The 18,926-nt window shown below is 37.3% G+C and overlaps 1 protein-coding gene across 1 annotated transcript in view; it reads right to left on the reverse strand.

Moving 5' to 3' along the window:
• The window catches only part of LOC128650434 (probable carboxypeptidase X1), a 306,253-nt gene extending 293,796 nt beyond the window's left edge, over positions 1 to 12,457 (reverse strand). The window contains exon 1 of the mRNA XM_053704376.1: positions 12,162 to 12,457. Coding sequence (XP_053560351.1) covers positions 12,162 to 12,417 — 256 coding nt within the window. The 5' untranslated portion in view covers positions 12,418 to 12,457. The remainder of the gene's footprint in view (positions 1 to 12,161) is intronic.
• Between the last annotated feature and the right edge of the window lie 6,469 nt (positions 12,458 to 18,926).

The following is an 18,926-nucleotide window of genomic DNA, read 5'->3' on the forward strand; positions in this document are numbered from 1 at the left end:
TCTATCGCTTATATCACGGAGTGGATGAGAAGACAGTGTGATGCTAATTTACTGGACGCTTCCGTACCATATATCTATTTCCCCTGCAGTGTTTTTCTCTGTCTTGCCTGCCAGGTCTCTTAGAGTTGAGGCTTTATTTTTTATCCCCTCATTGTGTCACATTGAGGTAATAATCCTCTGTTAAGTTATAGTGCTTTGATCGCACTTGCAAGAGTTCAGGATAAATTAAGCCGCTTCCATTTAGGTAATTTAAGCGGATTAACGGTCATTTAAACTGATTGTTAATAAAATTTCCTGATGTACAAAAAGGGACCAGTTTTTCCTCATTTTTACTTCTCTGCATTTGTATTTTAGAATATTCTAAGAAATAAAACGCACTTTTATTTCTAAGGTATTTATCATGAAATTTCATGGTAGTTGCTGCCATCTAGTGGCAGTTTTATGTATATGATCAATCACATTTATAATAATTTTATGCGTATTCCTCTGCATTTAATATCCTAATATTAGGAGACTATCATGCTGTTGGAAGCTTGAAAGATGCTTAGACGTCTAAGTGTCTTCAAATTTCATAGCTTATTTCATTTACATAATGAGGTTTACTCTGTCTGGTACAGGGACTCCATGTAATTAATCTCACTCATATAGAGGGGATTTTTAATATATTAGTCCTTTTAATGTATGGGGACTTATTTTATGCAATATTTATTATATAGCCATATAATATTGTTTTCTATACTCTAACCATTAGAACTATTATTCCTATTGAGGACATCTTCTTTCTAGGATCCCATGGAGAAGAAGATGGAGGCTTAATTAAGGAAAATAGACATTCCTCAGGAATTTCAGTGGCAGCCAATTGCTATGGTTGTGGGTGCAGCATCTTATTGGTGTGATGCCTTGTCTGACCTAATTTATGAGGAAAATACTATAGAGGAAATCCAGGAAAGGATCAAGGCTCTTAAGCTAGCTAATACATTTTTCTGTGATTCCAGCATCCAGTGGTTAGACTGGGAGCCAAGATTTATAGCCTTGCTGTTCTAGCAGAGCTCTGTGGTTAAAGCTTTGGTCTGCAGAGTTAACACCAATCTTCTGTCTTTACTTTATAAGGGCAAGACTTTATTTGGTCCTAGTCTGGCTGAGTTAATATCCAAAATTTCAGGTGGAAAGGGATTTGTCCTACCTCAGGACAAGAAGAATAGACCTAAGGGTTGCCAGAATTCCAATCTTCGTTCTTTTCGGGATTTAGAAGGACAAACCACTCCCTCTTCCTCTTGGATTAAGTGGAAGCAAGCCAAGAGCCTTCAGCTGAATCTAAATCAGCATTAGGGGTCCGACCCTGATCCAGCCTTGGATCAAGTGGGTACAGACTTTCTTTTTTTTAGGTAGGCTTGGATACGCGATGTCCCAGATCCTTGGGTCGTGGAGATAGTATCTCAGGGTTCCAGAATAGGATTCAAGTCTTGTCCTCCCAAAGGACAGATCTATACTATCAAGGTTTTCTGCAAATCAGGAGAAGAGAGAAGCATTCATAACTGTGTAAAGGATCTATTATATCTGGGAGTAATAGTTGCAGTCTCCGTAAAGATACAGGGTCTAGGATTCTATTCAAGTTTTTGGTGGTTCAAAAAAAATAAAAATAAAAGGTTTCCATCCCATTTTGTTCCTAATGTGTCTCATCAAACTGGTTCCGTCCTTCAAAATTGAAACTATTTTTTCCAGTCTTCCATTGGTACAGGAAGGTCAATTCATGACGACCATAGACCTTAAGGATACATATCTACATGTTCCCTTCTCTGTGATCATCACTAGTTTATAGAGTTTGCTTTTTCATGGACAAGTATTTCTAGTTTGTTGCACTTCCGTTTGGTCTTGCTATGGCTTTCAGAATATTCAGAAAAGTTGTGGGGGCTCTTCTCTCTGTGATAAGATCTTAGGGAGTTGCTGTGGAGCCTTATCTACATGACATTTTGGTTCAGGTGTCATCTTTTCAACTAGCAAAATCTCATACAGAGATGTTGTTGTCTTTTCTACGTTCCCATGGGTGCAAAGTGAATCTGCAAAAGAGTTCCCTAGTTCCAGCTACAAGAGTGTGTTTCCTAAGGACAATCATAGATTCCCTGTCCATGAATATGTTCCTGATGGATGTCAGAAAATCCAAACTTCTTGCTGCTTGCCTTTCTCTCCAATCTGCCTTTAATCCAACAGTGGCTCAATGCATGGAGGTGATTGGACTGATGGTAGCTTCAATGGACATCATTCCTTTTGCTTGGTTCCATCTGCAACCGCTGAAATGTTTGCATGCTCAGTCAATGGAACGGAGACTTATCACAGAGGATAAATCTAGTCTTCCTGACAAGAGACTCTCTCTCGTGGTGGATTTCACAGGAGCATCTGTCCCAAGGCACTTGCTTCCTGAGACCTTCCTGGGTAATTGTGACTACAGACGCCAGCCTGTCAGGCTGGGGAGCTGTTTGGGGTTCTCTGAAAACTCAGGGTCTATGGTCTCGGGAAGAATCTTCTCTCCACATAAACATCTTGGAGTTGAGAGCAATCTTCAATGCTTTGACAGCTTGGCCTCAGTTTTCTTTAGTCCAATTTATCAGATTCCAGTCAGGCAACATCACCTCAGAGGCTTCCATCATCCACCAGGGAGGAACTCAGAGTTCCTTGGCCATGCAGGAGATTACACACATTCTGTAGTGGGTGGAAGCTCACAATTGTCTTCTATCTGCCACCAGGAGTGGACAACTGGGAGGTGGATTTTCTGAGCAGACAGTCTTTTCATCCCGGGGAGTGGGCTCTCCATCCGGAAGTGTTCTCCAAGATAACCCTCAGGTGGGGGGTTCTGGAGCTGGATCTTTTGGTGTCTCGTCAGAACGCCAAGCTTCCAAAGTTTGGTTTAAGGTCAAAAGTTCCTCAGGCCACCCTGATAGATGCTCTGGCGGTTCCTTGGGATTTTGGTCTATCATACCTGTTTCCTCCGTTTGCTCTCCTTCCACAAGTCATTGCTTGTATCAAGCAGGAGAGAGCACATGTAATTCTAATAGCTCCTTGCAGGATCTGGTTTGCGGATCTGGTGATGTCATCTCTTCCACCTTGGAAGTTACCTCTGAGGAAGGACCTTCTTCTTCAGGGTCCATTCCTTCATCCAAATCTGGATTCTCTGAAGCTGACTGCTTGGAGATTGAACGCCTAATTTTGGCTTGCAGGATTTACCATAAGGTATGGCGTAAATACTTTTATTGGTGCAAAGCTAAAGGTTTCTCATGGAGTCAGGTGAGGATTCCCCAAATTTTATCGTTTCTTCAGGATGGCCTGGAGAAAGGTTTGTCAGCCAGTACTCTGAAGGGTCAGATTTCTGCACTGTTGATTCTTTTGCACAAACGTCTGTCAGATTTACCAGATGCCCAAGCTTTTGTTCAGGCCCTGGTCAGAATAAGGCTTGTGTTTAAACTTGTTGCTCCTCCTTGGAACCTTAACCTAGTTCTTAAAGTTTTGCAGCAGGCTCCATTTGAGACAATGCATGTTGTTGGATATAAAGTTGTTATCTCAGAAAGTTTTATTTCTCCTTGCTATTTCTTTCATTTGCAGAGTTTGATTTTTCTGCTCTGCAGTGTGATTCCCTGTACCTTATTTTTCATGCAGATAAGACGGTTCTTCGTACTAATTTGGGGTTTCTTCCTAAGGTGGTGTCAGATCGAAATATTAATCAGGAAATGGTTGTTCCTTATTTTTGTCCTACTCCTTCTTCTCATAAGGAACATCTTTTGCATAACTTGGATGTTGTGCGTGCTCTAAAATTTTACCTACAAGCTACTAAAAGATTTTTGGCAATCTTCTGCCCTGTTTGTTGTTTTCTCTGGAAAGCGTAAGGGTCAGAAGGCCACTTCTACTACTCTTTCCCTCTGGTTAAGAAGTATGATTCATTTGGCTTATGAGACTGCTGGACAGCAGTCTTCTGAGAGTATTAAAACTCTTTCCACTAGGGTTCTCTCCTCTTCTTGGGCTTTCAAAAATGTAGCTTCTGTGGAACAGATTTGCAAGGCGGCATACTTTTTCCAAATTATTTTTTTGGGAGAAAGGTTCTTCAAGCGGTGGTGCCTTCTGTTTAGGTCCTCCTGCCTTGTTCTCCCTCCCTGTTCATTCTGTGTACTCTAGCTTGGGTATTGGTTCCCACTAGTAATTGGAATGACGTTGTGGACTCTCCATGTCAAAGGAAAGAAAACAAAATTTACCTGATACATTTCTTTCTTTCCGGACATGGAGAGTCCATGACCCCGTCCCCTTTTTCATTATAATTTGGCAGTTTTTTTTAATAAACCTCAGGCACCTTTTCACATTTGTGCTTCTTCTTTTTCCATTTTCCTTTGGCTGAATGACTGGGGATTAGGCATAGTTGCCAACAGTCCCTGATTTCCAGGGACAGTCCCTGGATTTTGTTGTATGCCCCTGGATTTTTTTTGGCCCTGGAAATGTCCCTGAAAATCTCTTTTGCACAACATATACACATACATATATACAGATAGACAGATGAAAAATAGATATAGTGTATTATTTAAATATAATTCATTCCTAAAGGAATATTGTTATTATTATTGAAAGGGTTCACATATTATTTGTCTTTCTAATTGTGATGCTGTGTTGTAAAAATAACCATATGCCCAGAATGTGTTCCAGAGACTGGGTAGGTGTAAGAGCTTGGTGCTGTAATCTGTATAATAAACTATGGATAAGTCTAAATTATACTATTACTTTCAAATGGGTGTGTTTTGATTGCAGAACTGAGTGGGCGGAGCAGTTGAACAGTAGGTCGTCAATACTCCAGTAACCCGCTTGCTTGCTCTGCTGCAAAGTGTCCCTGGAATTTTTTTTTAAATGTTGGCAACTATCGATTAGGGGTAAGGGAAGTTACACTTAACAGCTTTGCTGGGGTGCTCTTTGCCTCCTTCTGCTGGCCAGGAGTTGAATGTCCCAATAGTAATTGGAATGACGTTGTGCACTCTCCATGTCCGGAAAGAAATACATTTATCAGGTAAGCATACATTTTGTTTTTTATTCATTATAACGGACATACCAATGTATTTTAAAAAGCTTTTAACATTTCATTTTGGTGAACCACCACTTTAAAAACTGTGGGGTACTGATATATTACCGAATCTCAGGAATGACCTATATATATAAGCAAAGATGTGCACTCTCACTTTTTATTCGACTGCCAGGGTGCTAGTGGGCATCAATATAGGTCAAGAAAAAACTTGCACTCACTGGACTTTTCAATCTGTACTGTGATCGTGACCGTTTTTTCTTGACCTATATATATATATATACACGCACACCTACGGATATACATACACATAAACACACCTACGGAAATACACAGATATATACAGCTTTGAGCCCTTCCCAGTCCAGCACCTTTCATACACCATATACATATAGAAATTCATACTTATAAATACAAAATAAGTACAAAATACAAAGCTTACAAAGATTTTTTTGTAAAATGGGCTGAACATGAGTGTTTCATGGGCCTATTTCAAAAGTGTCTCTTTAATCCCTGCATAATTCTCTAAACATTTTCACACTTCAGATCTCAATTTTCTTTCTAGCAAACTAAAAGATGGAGAGCTTTTACCAATATTTCTACATATATCTGATGGTATTTTGGTACAATATATATTTCTTTACCTCTATCTATCTATCTATCTATCTATCTATCTATCTCTCTTTAACCTTTTGAACTTTCGTTAAAACATACACAAAAATACTCTGCTCTCATATCAAATAATTGCAAACAAAACACAGGTTTATCCCCCAAAAATGTGTATATTGACACCTTTTAGTCAATACTTTGCGCTACCTCCCTTTGATAACAGCTTGGAGTCTTCTTCTATTATGCCTGAAGAGGTTGGACAATACATGACAAGGGATCTGAGACTATTCCTCCATACAGAATCTCTCCAGATACTTCACATTTCGAGGTTGACGCTGGTGGACTCTCCTTTTCAGTTCACCTCACAGGTTTTCTATGGGGTTCAAATCAGGGGACTGGGATGGCAATAACAGGACCTTGATTTTGTGGTCAAAATACATGTATGTTCCTAATTGCCATTATCAGATAACAGCTGCAAAACAATGTACTTTATACTAACTTTATGACCATGGCTATCCTTGCTGTCTGTGACTAAACCCAGATTGACTATTCCACATAAGGCAAATGGTGGGTGGGGTTTGACTTTTGAAAAATATTGGTAGTAAAAAGGATGTTTTTATAAACATTAAGGGGCCAAATTATTAAGCTCCAAATTGACAAGCCCCTTGTTTCAGAAGTTATGAAGGCCTCTGCTCCATAACTTGTCCGCCTGCTCTGAGGCCGCGGACAGAAATCAACCCGATCGAATACGCTCGGGTTGATTGACACCCTGTGCTAGCGGCCGCGAATCTGCAGGGGGCGGTATTGTGCAAGCAGTTCTGGTGAACTGCTTGTGCAATGATAAATGCCGACAGTGTATGCTTTCGACATTTATCGATTAGCAGCCGACATGATACGCTACATCGTATCATGTCCACTCGCACTTTGATAAATATGCCCCTAAGACTTGGCTGATATGTTATTCTATAGCAGAACTGTCTTGTACTGTTTACTGGGCCTTAAACTACCAATTATTATTATATCATTTTATTTGTATAAGTTCTCACCAGTATTTATATGCACGCGGCTTATTTATTTGTTTAATATCTCACCAGTATTAATATGCACACGGCTTATTTATTTGTATAAGATCTCACTAGTATTAATATGCACCCGGCTTATTTATTTGTGTAAGATCTCACCAGTATTAATATGCACACGGCTTATTTATTTGTGTAAGATCTCACCAGTATTAATATGCACACGGCTTATTTATTTGTGTAAGATCTCACCAGTATTAATATGCACGCGGCTTATTTATTTGTATAAGTTCTCACCAGTATTAATATGCAGGTGACTTATTTATTTGTATAAGTTCTCACCAGTATTAATATGCACGCGGCTTATTTATTTGTATAAGATCTCACCAGTATTAATATGCACGCGGCTTGTTTATTTGTATAAGTTCTCACCAGTATTAATATGCACACGGCTTATTTATTTGTATAAGTTCTCACCAGTATTAATATGCACGCGGCTTATTTATTTGTATAAGATCTCACCAGTATTAATATGCAGGTGACTTATTTATTTGTATAAGTTCTCACCAGTATTAATATGCACGCGGCTAATTTATTTGTATAAGATCTCACCAGTATTAATATGCAGGTGACTTATTTATTTGTATAAGTTCTCACCAGTATTAATATGCAGGCGGTTTATTTATTTGTATAAGATCTCACCAGTATTTATATGCACGCAGCTTATTTATTTGTATAAGATCTCACCAGTATTAATTTGCAGGCGGCTTATTTATTTGTATAAGTTCTCACCAGTATTAATATGCACGCAGCTTATTTATTTGTATAAGATCTCACCAGTATTAATTTGCAGGCGACTTATTTATTTGTATAAGATCTCACCAGTATTAATTTGCAGGCGGCTTATTTATTTGTATAAGTTCTCACCAGTATTAATATGCACGCAGCTTATTTATTTGTATAAGATCTCACCAGTATTAATTTGCAGGCGACTTATTTATTTGTATAAGATCTCGCCAGTATTAATTTGCAGGCGGGTTATTTATTTGTGTAAGATCTCACCAGTATTAATTTGCAGGCAGGTTATTTATTTGTATAAGATCTTACCAGTATTAATTTGCAGGCAGGTTATTTATTTGTATAAGATCTTACCAGTATTAATTTGCAGGCGGGTTATTTATTTTATAAGAACTCACCAGTATTAATTTGCAGGCGGCTTATTTATTTGTATAAGTTCTCACCAGAATTAATTTGCAGGCGGGTTATTTATTTGTATAAGTTCTCACCAGTATTAATTTGCAGGCGGGTTATTTATTTGTATAAGATCTCACCAGTATTAACATGCACGCGGCTTATTTATTTGTATAAGTTCTCACCAGTATTAATATGCAGGCGGGTTATTTATTTGTATAAGATCTCACCAGTATTAACATGCAAGCGGCTTATTTATTTGTATAAGTTCTCACCAGTATTAATATGCACGCGGCTTATTTATTTGTATAAGATCTCACCAGTATTAATATGCACGCGGTTTATTTATTTGTATAAGATCTCACCAGTATTAATATGCACGCGGTTTATTTATTTGTATAAGTTCTCACCAGTATTAATATGCACACGGCTTATTTATTTGTATAAGATCTCACCAGTATTAATATGCACGCGGTTTATTTATTTGTATAAGATCTCACCAGTATTAATATGCACGCGGTTTATTTATTTGTATAAGATCTCACCAGTATTAATATGCACGCGGCTTATTTATTTGTAGAAGATCTCACCAGTATTAATATGCACACGGCTTATTTATTTGTGTAAGATCTCACAAGTATTAATATGCACGTGACTTATTTATTTGTATAAGTTCTCACCAGTATTAATATGCACACAGCTTATTTATTTGTATAAGATCTCACCAGTATTAATTTGCAGGCGGGTTATTTATTTGTATAAGATCTCACCAGTATTAATTTGCAGGCGGGTTATTTATTTGTATAAGTTCGCACCAGTATAATATGTAGGCAGGTTATTTATTTTATAAGATCTAACCAGTATTAATATGCAGGCAGGTTATTTATTTTATAAGATCTAACCAGTATTAATATGCACACGGCTTATTTATTTGTATAAGATCTCACCAGTATTAATTTGTAGGCGGGTTATTTATTTTATAAGATCTAACCAGTATTAATATGCACACGGGTTATTTATTTGTATAAGTTCTCACCACTTTTAATATACACGCGGGTTATTTATTTGTATAAGATCTCACCAGTATTAATATGCACATGACTTATTTATTTGTATAAGATCTCACCAGTATTAATTTGCAGGCGGGTTATTTATTTTATAAGATCTCACCAGTATTAATTTGCAGGCGGCTTATTTATTTGTATAAGTTCTCACCAGTATTAATTTGCAGGCGGCTTATTTATTTGTGTAAGATCTCACAAATATTAATATGCACGTGACTTATTTATTTGTATAAGTTCTCACCAGTATTAATATGCACACGGCTTATTTATTTGCGTAAGATCTCACCAGTATTAATATGCACACGGCTTATTTATTTGTGTAAGATCTCACAAATATTAATATGCACGTGACTTATTTATTTGTATAAGTTCTCACCAGTATTAATATGCACACGGCTTATTTATTTGTATAAGATCTCACCAGTATTAATTTGCAGGCGGGTTATTTATTTGTATAAGATCTCACCAGTATTAATTTGCAGGCGGGTTATTTATTTGTATAAGTTCTCACCAGTATTAATATGCACACGGCTTATTTATTTGTATAAGATCTTACCAGTATTAATTTGCAGGCTGGTTATTTATTTGTATAAGTTCTCACCAGTATTAATGTGCACGCGGCTTATTTATTTGTATAAGATCTCACCAGTATTAATTTGCAGGCGGGTTATTTATTTGTATAAGATCTCACCAGTATTAATTTGCAGACGGGTTATTTATTTGTATAAGATCTCACCAGTATTAATTTGCAGACGGGTTATTTATTTGTATAAGATCTCACCAGTATTAATATGCACACGGCTTATTTATTTGTATAAGTTCTCACCAGTATTAATATGCACACGGCTTATTTATTTGTATAAGATCTCACCAGTATTAATATGCACGCGGCTTATTTATTTGTATAAGATCTAACCAGTATTACTATACACGCGGCTTATTTATTTGTATAAGATCTCACCAGTATTAATATGCACACGGCTTATTTATTTGTGTAAGATCTCACAAGTATTAATATGCACGTGACTTATTTATTTGTATAAGTTCTCACCAGTATTAATATGCACACGGCTTATTTATTTGTATAAGATCTCACCAGTATTAATTTGCAGGCGGGTTATTTATTTGTATAAGATCTCACCAGTATTAATTTGCAGGCGGGTTATTTATTTGTATAAGTTCTCACCAGTATAATATGTAGGTGACTTATTTATTTGTATAAGTTCTCACCAGTATTAATTTACAGGCGGGTTATTTATTTGTATAAGTTCTCACCAGTATAATATGTAGGCAGGTTATTTATTTTATAAGATCTCACCAGTATTAAAATGCACAGATTTTTCTAATAAAATATAGCAATAACCTGCCAGCTTATTTTACAATTTTGCTCCAATTTAGGGAAAAAATACAGTTTCATGTTTAAGGTCTCAGTGAACCAAAATAAATAGCGCACAGCTGCCATGGTAATAAGTGAGTCCTGTTCCTACTCACAACAGCTCACACACAGATAGATTTACGTTTTTACAAACAAGTGTCATATACAGGGGCCTCACAACTTAGCTTTATAATGTAAACACACTAGTAACTCATACACATCTGGTCATCCAGGCTCATTCATGCAGCAAACGTGACATCTGGTGACGGCCAACATAGGTGCAAGTGTGTGAGCTTAGCATGAGTTGGTGCCAGGCATGCCATTTACCCCACAGCTTATCTGATGTCTGGTGTCAGGGTTTCGATAGATAGATAGATAGATAGATAGATGAAAGATATATATAGAGAGATAGATAGATAAATATATAGAGATAGATAGATAGATAGATAGATAGATAGATACATGATATATAGTGGCTAGATAGATAGAGATAGATAGATAGATAGATAGATAGATAGATAGATAGACAGGCGGACAGACAGACAGAGAGAGAGAGAGAGAGAGAGAGAGAGAGAGAGAGAGAGATGGATATATGATAGAAAGATGATAGATAGATAGATAGATAGATAGATAGATAGATAGATAGATAGATAGATAGATACATTGCTAAATAGATAGATAGATGCATGATATATAGTAGATAGAGATATAGATAGATAGATAGATAGATAGATAGATAGATAGATAGATAGATGATAGATAGATAGACCTATACATTTTACAAATATCTATTTATCCAAAAATATATTTATTATTAAGCCTGGCCAAGCAAGTTCCTCACCCTGTGTGTACTGTTACTAGTCCATAGCACACAACTTTCCCCTATGAATGCATCTTTTGTTCCTGCAAGCACCAAGCACCGCTGTGCTGTTTCCTCCCACCCCCCTGTGATACGATAACAATAGAGCAAGATTCTTCTTTTAGCAGATGAACTCCTGAGGAATGTAACACTGGTTACGTTCTATAACTTTCTATTGCATAGCTGTAGGGGGTGAGGAGCTCATGAACTCAATGCCAGTGTTCGTAGGGACTTAATAAGTGACACTGTATATATAAAATTATTTTATTTCACTATAGGTCCATGTATATTCCCTACGTATAGTATTAGTATTGGTTTTTAATATCCCTTAATCACACTAAATTCACCAAGGGTGAGGATGCTGCAAGTAATATACACAATGGGGCATATTTATCAAGGTCCGTATGGAACTTGATGCCCCGTGTTTCTAAAGACCGCTGCTCCATAACCTGTCCGCCTGCTCTGAGGTGGCAGACAGACATCGCCGGAAATCAACACGATCCAATACGATCGGGTCGATTGACACCCCCTGCTAGCGGCCGATTGGCCACTAATCTGCAGGGGGCGGCGTTGCACCAGCAGCTCACCAGAACTGCTGGTGCAATGATAAATGCCGACAGCGCAATATCGGATCATGTCTGTTCGCACATTAATAAATAGGCCCCAATGTATACATCTGTAAAACACGTGAGTATGATACTTCATAAAGTTATTGTCTTGTCTGAGATGTCTAAGTGTCTGAGTATTTGTGCTTCTTCTAATCCATCCAACCTTGCTAGACTGGTTCCTGATGTGAGTCTGACAGACATCTGCCCTGAGTACTGAATAAAAAGCTAGTATTGTACCGGGCTGCATTACTATATGAGCAAACTGTTGCATTTCCCACCTAGCATAAGTGACAACAAACACCTGGGTACCAGAGCCAAAGCCAAGCCAGTGTGCATAGCCTGAGCATGCAAGACAAGAAGCCATCAGCAGAACACATGCCAGGGCTCACCTTTTTTGTCAGGGGACTTCTCCTCTGATAACCTCATCCTTCTGTCCTTGGGAAGAGGTTCCCCCAGATCTTCCTCTGCATATACAGTAGGCTGCATGGTCCCATTTGCTCCTTGAGGACCTACAGTGCTGTTGCCCTGTGTTTTGGTTCTTTCTGTAGTGACCATTCTTACTGTGGCATTATAAGGAGCTCCATACCCCTGTATAGCCAGAGCAGCACAGCACAGCGCTGCAAGGAACAAGCCTGCATGATACATTGTTACTGTCCAAGGAAACCTTACTGAACCTTGTACTGTGTGTGTTTTTACTTGGCCAAAGAATCAGGAGCGCAGACTGACTCCCCCTCTCCCTCCCCTCTCCCAGTCTTACCTCCTCCTTCTCTGCAGCTGGATTTCTCTGTCCCAGCCTCCCATTTGCAAACTCCATGAAATTCCTAGGGGTAGCAGTACCATATTCTCATTAACAAGGGGAAGATCAAGTTTCAAGCCGTTGATAACTTTGTAGATGTTCCAAAATATATAGTTTAGTTACCACCTTGCCCTAGCACTGGGAAGTGCACAAGTTACATGCCCTCTGGAATTCAAGGAGTTAATCACATCACCAATAGTCAATTATAATGAATTTTATATCAAGCTTATTATTGGTATTTGTTTATTTACTTTGCATGAACCAATGTTGAGATGATTTATATATACTGTATATATATATATATATATATATATATATATATATATATATACACACACTTATTATCATCACCGTTATTATTATTTATTTGTCAAGTGCTGCCATTTCATAGCACTGGTGCATGAGTAGGGGTGCCACAATCACACTGCTGCTCTTGGGAATGCCCCAAAATCACAACCAGCTGATAAATCTTCAGAATGCATTGGAACAACTATACACCCTGGTTTCATTAATCAGATTTAGTATGATACAATGTATCAGGATAAATGAGTGCCCCATGAAACTCTAACAGATGAGCCCTGCCCTTAATGAATGCTTGCAATATGCATAAACCTAACCTAAGAGTTAATTAAGGTTACACATTAAGGGCCAGAGTACATGTAAAGCGATAGTTACCGCTATAGTGCTAATTGCGCTAGAAGTAAACTTTTTGCGTGCATCGAGTTGTGCTCCTTTTATGAAGTTGAAAGTAAAAAGTTATCGCACTTGCACTAACCGACAAGTGCAAACAGTTTACTTCTAGCGCAATTAGACTGATCGCGCAAAAGATAACCACTTCCACCATAGAAGTCCATGGAGGAAAAAAAAGTGGAAAAAAACCTAACACCGACTTTCGAGCTAAGCCGAACTCAAATTCTCAAGCACGCTCACCTGACATGAAAATATGACTATTTTACATTCCAATGTTGTGCACACTGCAGAATATGTTCTATTTATTCATTTATTTATTTATCTGATGGTAATTTGGTAACATATATATGTATACATATACATTTATTTATTTATTTATCTGATGGTAATTTGGTAACATATATATGTATACATATACATTTATATATATATATATATATATATATATATATACACAGATATATTTAGGAATATCTATTTAGAAATACATAGAACATATTCTGCTATGTAGAGAACACTAGAATGTGAAATATTTACAGTAGATATACACTACTTAATTGCAAAGGACTCCAATGCACTTCTATATATGTGTAAATATGTATTTATATGTTATATGTGACAGCAATTAAAATTATGTTACATGTGTATATATGTCTGTAAATACATATATACACATATAAAGGCATAAATACATATGTATATATATATATATATATATATATATATACATATACATACATATATATATATATATATATATATATATATTTATTGTTAATAAAGAAAAAATACCAGCGCTCTAGTTGGATCACAATATCCAGACACACTGATGTAAAGTGTGAAATAAAACTGTGTGTGTCGCTATGTACACTCCTGGGAGGTGTATATACTCCCTTCTATTAAGATATTCTCTGGTTAATTAGAATACCAAAAACCAATATTCGTGGACTCGGGAATAGTGCAGCAAGAAGGTAAGATACCAGTGTACCCCTTACACTGTGAAAAATGGAATACAAAGAGAACAAATCATATGTACTTCTGCGCAACAAAATGGATTATCGAAAATACTGAGAAATAAATCTTTAAACTGTCTGTTGTAAACAATTAAAGTTCAAGTGGATGTTAAATGAAGTATATTCAAGCAAGAATAAGGTATAGGTGTCCTCTTACCGGATATTACCTCAATCATATGAGGTAATGTATGGTCACGTAGGTATTATGGTGGGTAGGCGATCTGTGGTTCAAATCGTGTCACTGCTGAGGTTAATGACTTTGATGCTGACTTGTGTATGGTATTCTCCTTTAGGAAACTTCCAGGATCTTGTATAGTAGACTTGGTACCTCTTGTTGGTATGGTATTTTTCGTCAGCCGGTCCTTCCCAGATTTCTCAGTGGGAGGTGTTGAAGAAGGAAAGAAGAAGAAAATACATAGCGTGATACTGTTTAAAAATTATATTTATTTACACTATAAAAAATAGGAATTGCACTCACATTAAGTACCCTCAATCATATATGAGGTAAGTATTGTCACATCAAAATATATGTAGGCAAGGAACACTTCTGGGTAGTTGCATGAAGAACTCACTCAGTTAGGGTAAGTACAATTCAACAATCCAACCATGTCATAGAGTCAATGTCCTTTAAAAAAGGGGTTTAGGAGCTAGGTAATCTGATGTGGCGATAGCCAAAAATATTGCACTAAAAAAATCTTAATGGTATATCAATAAAAACAAGTGTTTGTCTCCTGATTATTACGGCAATAGATGTTGCAGGAAAGAGCAGAAGTGTGCTATTATTCTGTAACGATAGTCACAAAGCACTTTGTAACGATAGTACTGAAAATACTAACAGTGTCTGACTGCTATAAATGTGGGTCACCACTAAAATCCAAATAGTGTACCTGATGTGCTGTGAGTGATCCGACCGTCTGCAGCAAGTCGGATGTGTGACTACAGCACTACTGCACGGCTCCGATAGAGCGAGTGAGGTCCCACTGATGGAGTGTGCGTGGGAGGGGTGAGAACAAAGGAAGCCGGTTTGCGTTTAAAATGAGCGAGAAGAAACAGTACTGCCACACCTGGGATGCCTTACGCGTTTTGAAGTTTTCAAATACTTCTTCGTCAGAGGCGATGTGCAGTACCATGAAGCCGGCAAACTTTTAAACCAGCCAGGTGGGCGTGTTTCCTCTCGCTTACGTATGACGCAAAGTGTAGCATGTACTGATTGGCCAATGGGGGAGTCTTTTTTCCGGTTTCTAATGGTAACGGGTTCTGCATTCTCAAATAGAACAGTGACCTGAATATTGGTAATATTAAGTGTAGTGGTAACCTCGGAATATATCCTGATTAGGAGGCAAGATAATTACATGGATTGATCATAAAAATAAATATAAATGTTATGAACTACACGTTCGTGCATTAAGTATAAAGGAAAAGTCTGTGTTCAACATAATAAATCAAATTGAACAAAAACGGATTTGATGTGAACTATAACACATAAGACTTGACTTGTTACGTTGGCTTATGCGCCCACATCGGGCAAATGACCCACATACTTGTGGTGACTTAAAATAGAGTGTACAAACTTGTCCTACTAGTCCTATTAGATAGAGATCACATATATGTCAAGGTCCCTTGTATATTCTGCTATAGTGAGATAACTGACAGTTATATCAAAATGCCTTCTACTATGGACGACATGTGAGAATGATACTGGGAAACCAATCAAGAAAAAGAAACATAAATTGGACGAATTAAAGTCTATCTAATTACATTGTATAGATGCAATATGTAGCCTGATGATAGATGAAATTAATAAATGAAAACAACAACTAAGGCTTTTTGAATATGTCCAAGTATTCTAAGGGGTCTGTGAGTACTTGTGTAGTATATTAATCTCAGCTATCTTCCAGTGGGGAAAATAATTAGTTCCAGCTCAAATAGTCATTGATCAAGTCAGGAATGGGAACTGGTTAGGGTGTTGGCTTAAAAAATTATCTAGTCAATATTAAAAAATCTTACAAGTCTTATACTACCTACAGGAAATGACTGCTACTAGTGTGGCCTGTAGTCTTATCTGAGTGTTGCTAATAGCAGGTGATAAAAATGGAAAAAAAGACTTGGTCTATTACAAAAGTCCATTACAAAAATACGTCTTCCCAAAAACAAAATTGCAGTAATAGTGTAGGGGGGTGCATCAAAGAATTATATCCTCAGAGGAAAGCAACAAGGTCTATGTCTTCGTTTAGGCCCATCGGTGCCATTGCACCCATATAATAGATCCAATAAGACTCTCTTTGTCTAAGTCTGCGGAATCTATCCCCTCCTCACGGTGAAACTACCACATGTTCAAGAATGGTGCCTCTTAACAAGCTCTGATCTTGCTTGTGAATTAATTTGAAATGTCTAGAGAGGCTGTGGTCTTTATATCCTTCCTGCGACCTATATATTGGAGTCCACAGGGACATTCCAAAAGGTAGACCACGAATGTGGTTTTGCAGTTGGTAAGTCTATTAACGGTACACTTTTTTTCCGAAAAAGTTGTGGATTTAATTATTTTAGTAGGTTTTTTTGGAGTGTAAGCATGTTCGCACCCCTTGCAGTTGAGTCTGTTGCATTTAAAAAAATGTTGCTTTTATCAGTAAGCCAATTGTCTCCTTTACTCTGTTTGATCTGGCTTGGTGCCAACATTTGTTTAAAGTTTTGATTTTTCCTGAAAATGATTTTTGGAGTGGCCCCTATTGTATTTTTCAAAAGGGTATCCTGTTGTAGGATGGGCCAGTATTTTTTTAGGATTTTTTTGATCTCTGGTGCTGCTTGATTGTAGGTGGTAATCATGGTGATATTTTGATTGTCATGTGTATCTTTTTCGCTTTTACCTTTTAGGAGTGTATCTCTATTTAGATCTCTTACTTTTCTCTGGCAATTTTCCACTAAATATTTTGGATATTTCTTTTGGATGAATTTTTGTTTTAGGGTCTCTGATTCTTTATTGTAATCGCTGATTTTTGAGCAGTTCCTTCTGACCCGTTGGAACTGGCCATATGGGATGTTATTTATCCATGGTCGATGATGGCCACTGTCTGCTCAAGTATCCGTTGCAATCGGTCTCTTTAGTAAAGAGTTTTGTCATAATGGTTTCATTTTCGTGGAAGAGTATTAAATCTAAGAACTCAATACATACAGGGGACACTTTTGAGGTGAATTGGAGATTTAGTGTGTTATTGTTAATGAGTTTAATAAACTCCTGGCATTTATCTTCGTCTCCATTCCATATGACTATAATATCATCTATGTACCGCCCCCACCAGATGATATTATTACTGAAGGGATTGTTGGTATAGATGTACATGGTCTCCCATTCCCCCATGTAGAGATTAGCATAGATGGGAGCCATGGTAGTCCCCAAGGCATTCCCGCTGATTTGGAGAAAGAACTTTCCATCAAAGGTGAAATTTTTTTTTCTAACACAAATCTAATGCTGTCCAAAATGAATGATTGATGGATTTCAGTAAGCTTAGTCCTTTTTAGAACATGGGACAAGGTCTGTATTCCTAGGTCATGTGGAAAACACGTATATAAGGAAGACACATCTAGTGACATCCATCTGTATGTGCTTTTCCTTTGGATCTTGCTGATTTTCATTATAAGGTCAGTGGAGTCCCTGATATATGATGGTAATTGCGGTACCAGTGGTTTCAGAAAAAAATCAACGTATTCGGACATCCTAGCTGTGAGTGAGTCAATTCCGGACACAATTGGGCGTCCCGGAGGGTTATGTTGATCCTTATGGATCTTGGGAAGATGGTAGAAAATGGCTTTTCTCGGGTATGGATGAGTTAGGTATTCTAATTCTTTTTTATTGAGAATTTTATTGAAATTTGCTGTATCGATAAGGGAGTCATATGCCTTTTGGAAGGTTGCAGTAGGATCACCTCTTAGTTTGATATATGTTAGGGGGTCATTTAGAAGCCTGTATGCTTCTGCAATGTAATCCACTTTGTTCTGGATGACCAGGCCTCCCCCTTATCTGCTTCTCTTAGAATAATGTTGTCCATCTCCATTATTAGTTTGAGTGCTTCTTTTTCTCTTCTGCACAGATTATCTTGTTTGATTTTGAAATTTGTGCAAAGAGTTTCAAGCTCTTTCGAGACTAGATCCTTAAAAGTAGGAATACAATTTCCTTTTGACTGTGTTGGATAGAAGATGGACGGGGGTTTTAGGTTGGAATTTTTTCTACTTTCCAAATGAACATCCCCTAAAAGGTATTCGCTTTCTAGATTGAGTTCTTCCAAAATATTCAACATTTCTTGGTCAAGCTCTGATAAATTTTCCACAGATTGTATCCTTTCTTTTTGTTTAATTTTTTCATAGTGTCTACATAGAGTTAATTTACGAATAAATTTGTTGAGGTCAATGAATAAATTGAAGGGATTTGGTCCTTGAGTGGGAGCAAAACTCAATCCTTTGGATAGTACTTCCAATTGTGTATCCGAAAAAGAGGCTGAGGAGAGATTACATTTTTTTAGTAATTTATCTCCTGTTTCCCCCTTTTTTTAGGGGTTCTTGCTGTTTCGTTTTTGTTTTCTGGTTCCCACCAGGCCTCTTCCACTTCTTCCTCTACGGGTCCTTTTCTCTTTCTGTTTTGGTCCCTTGAACATTCTGGTCTT

This window comes from Bombina bombina, chromosome 2 (genome assembly GCF_027579735.1).
Source record: "Bombina bombina isolate aBomBom1 chromosome 2, aBomBom1.pri, whole genome shotgun sequence".
Lineage (NCBI taxonomy): Eukaryota > Metazoa > Chordata > Amphibia > Anura > Bombinatoridae > Bombina > Bombina bombina.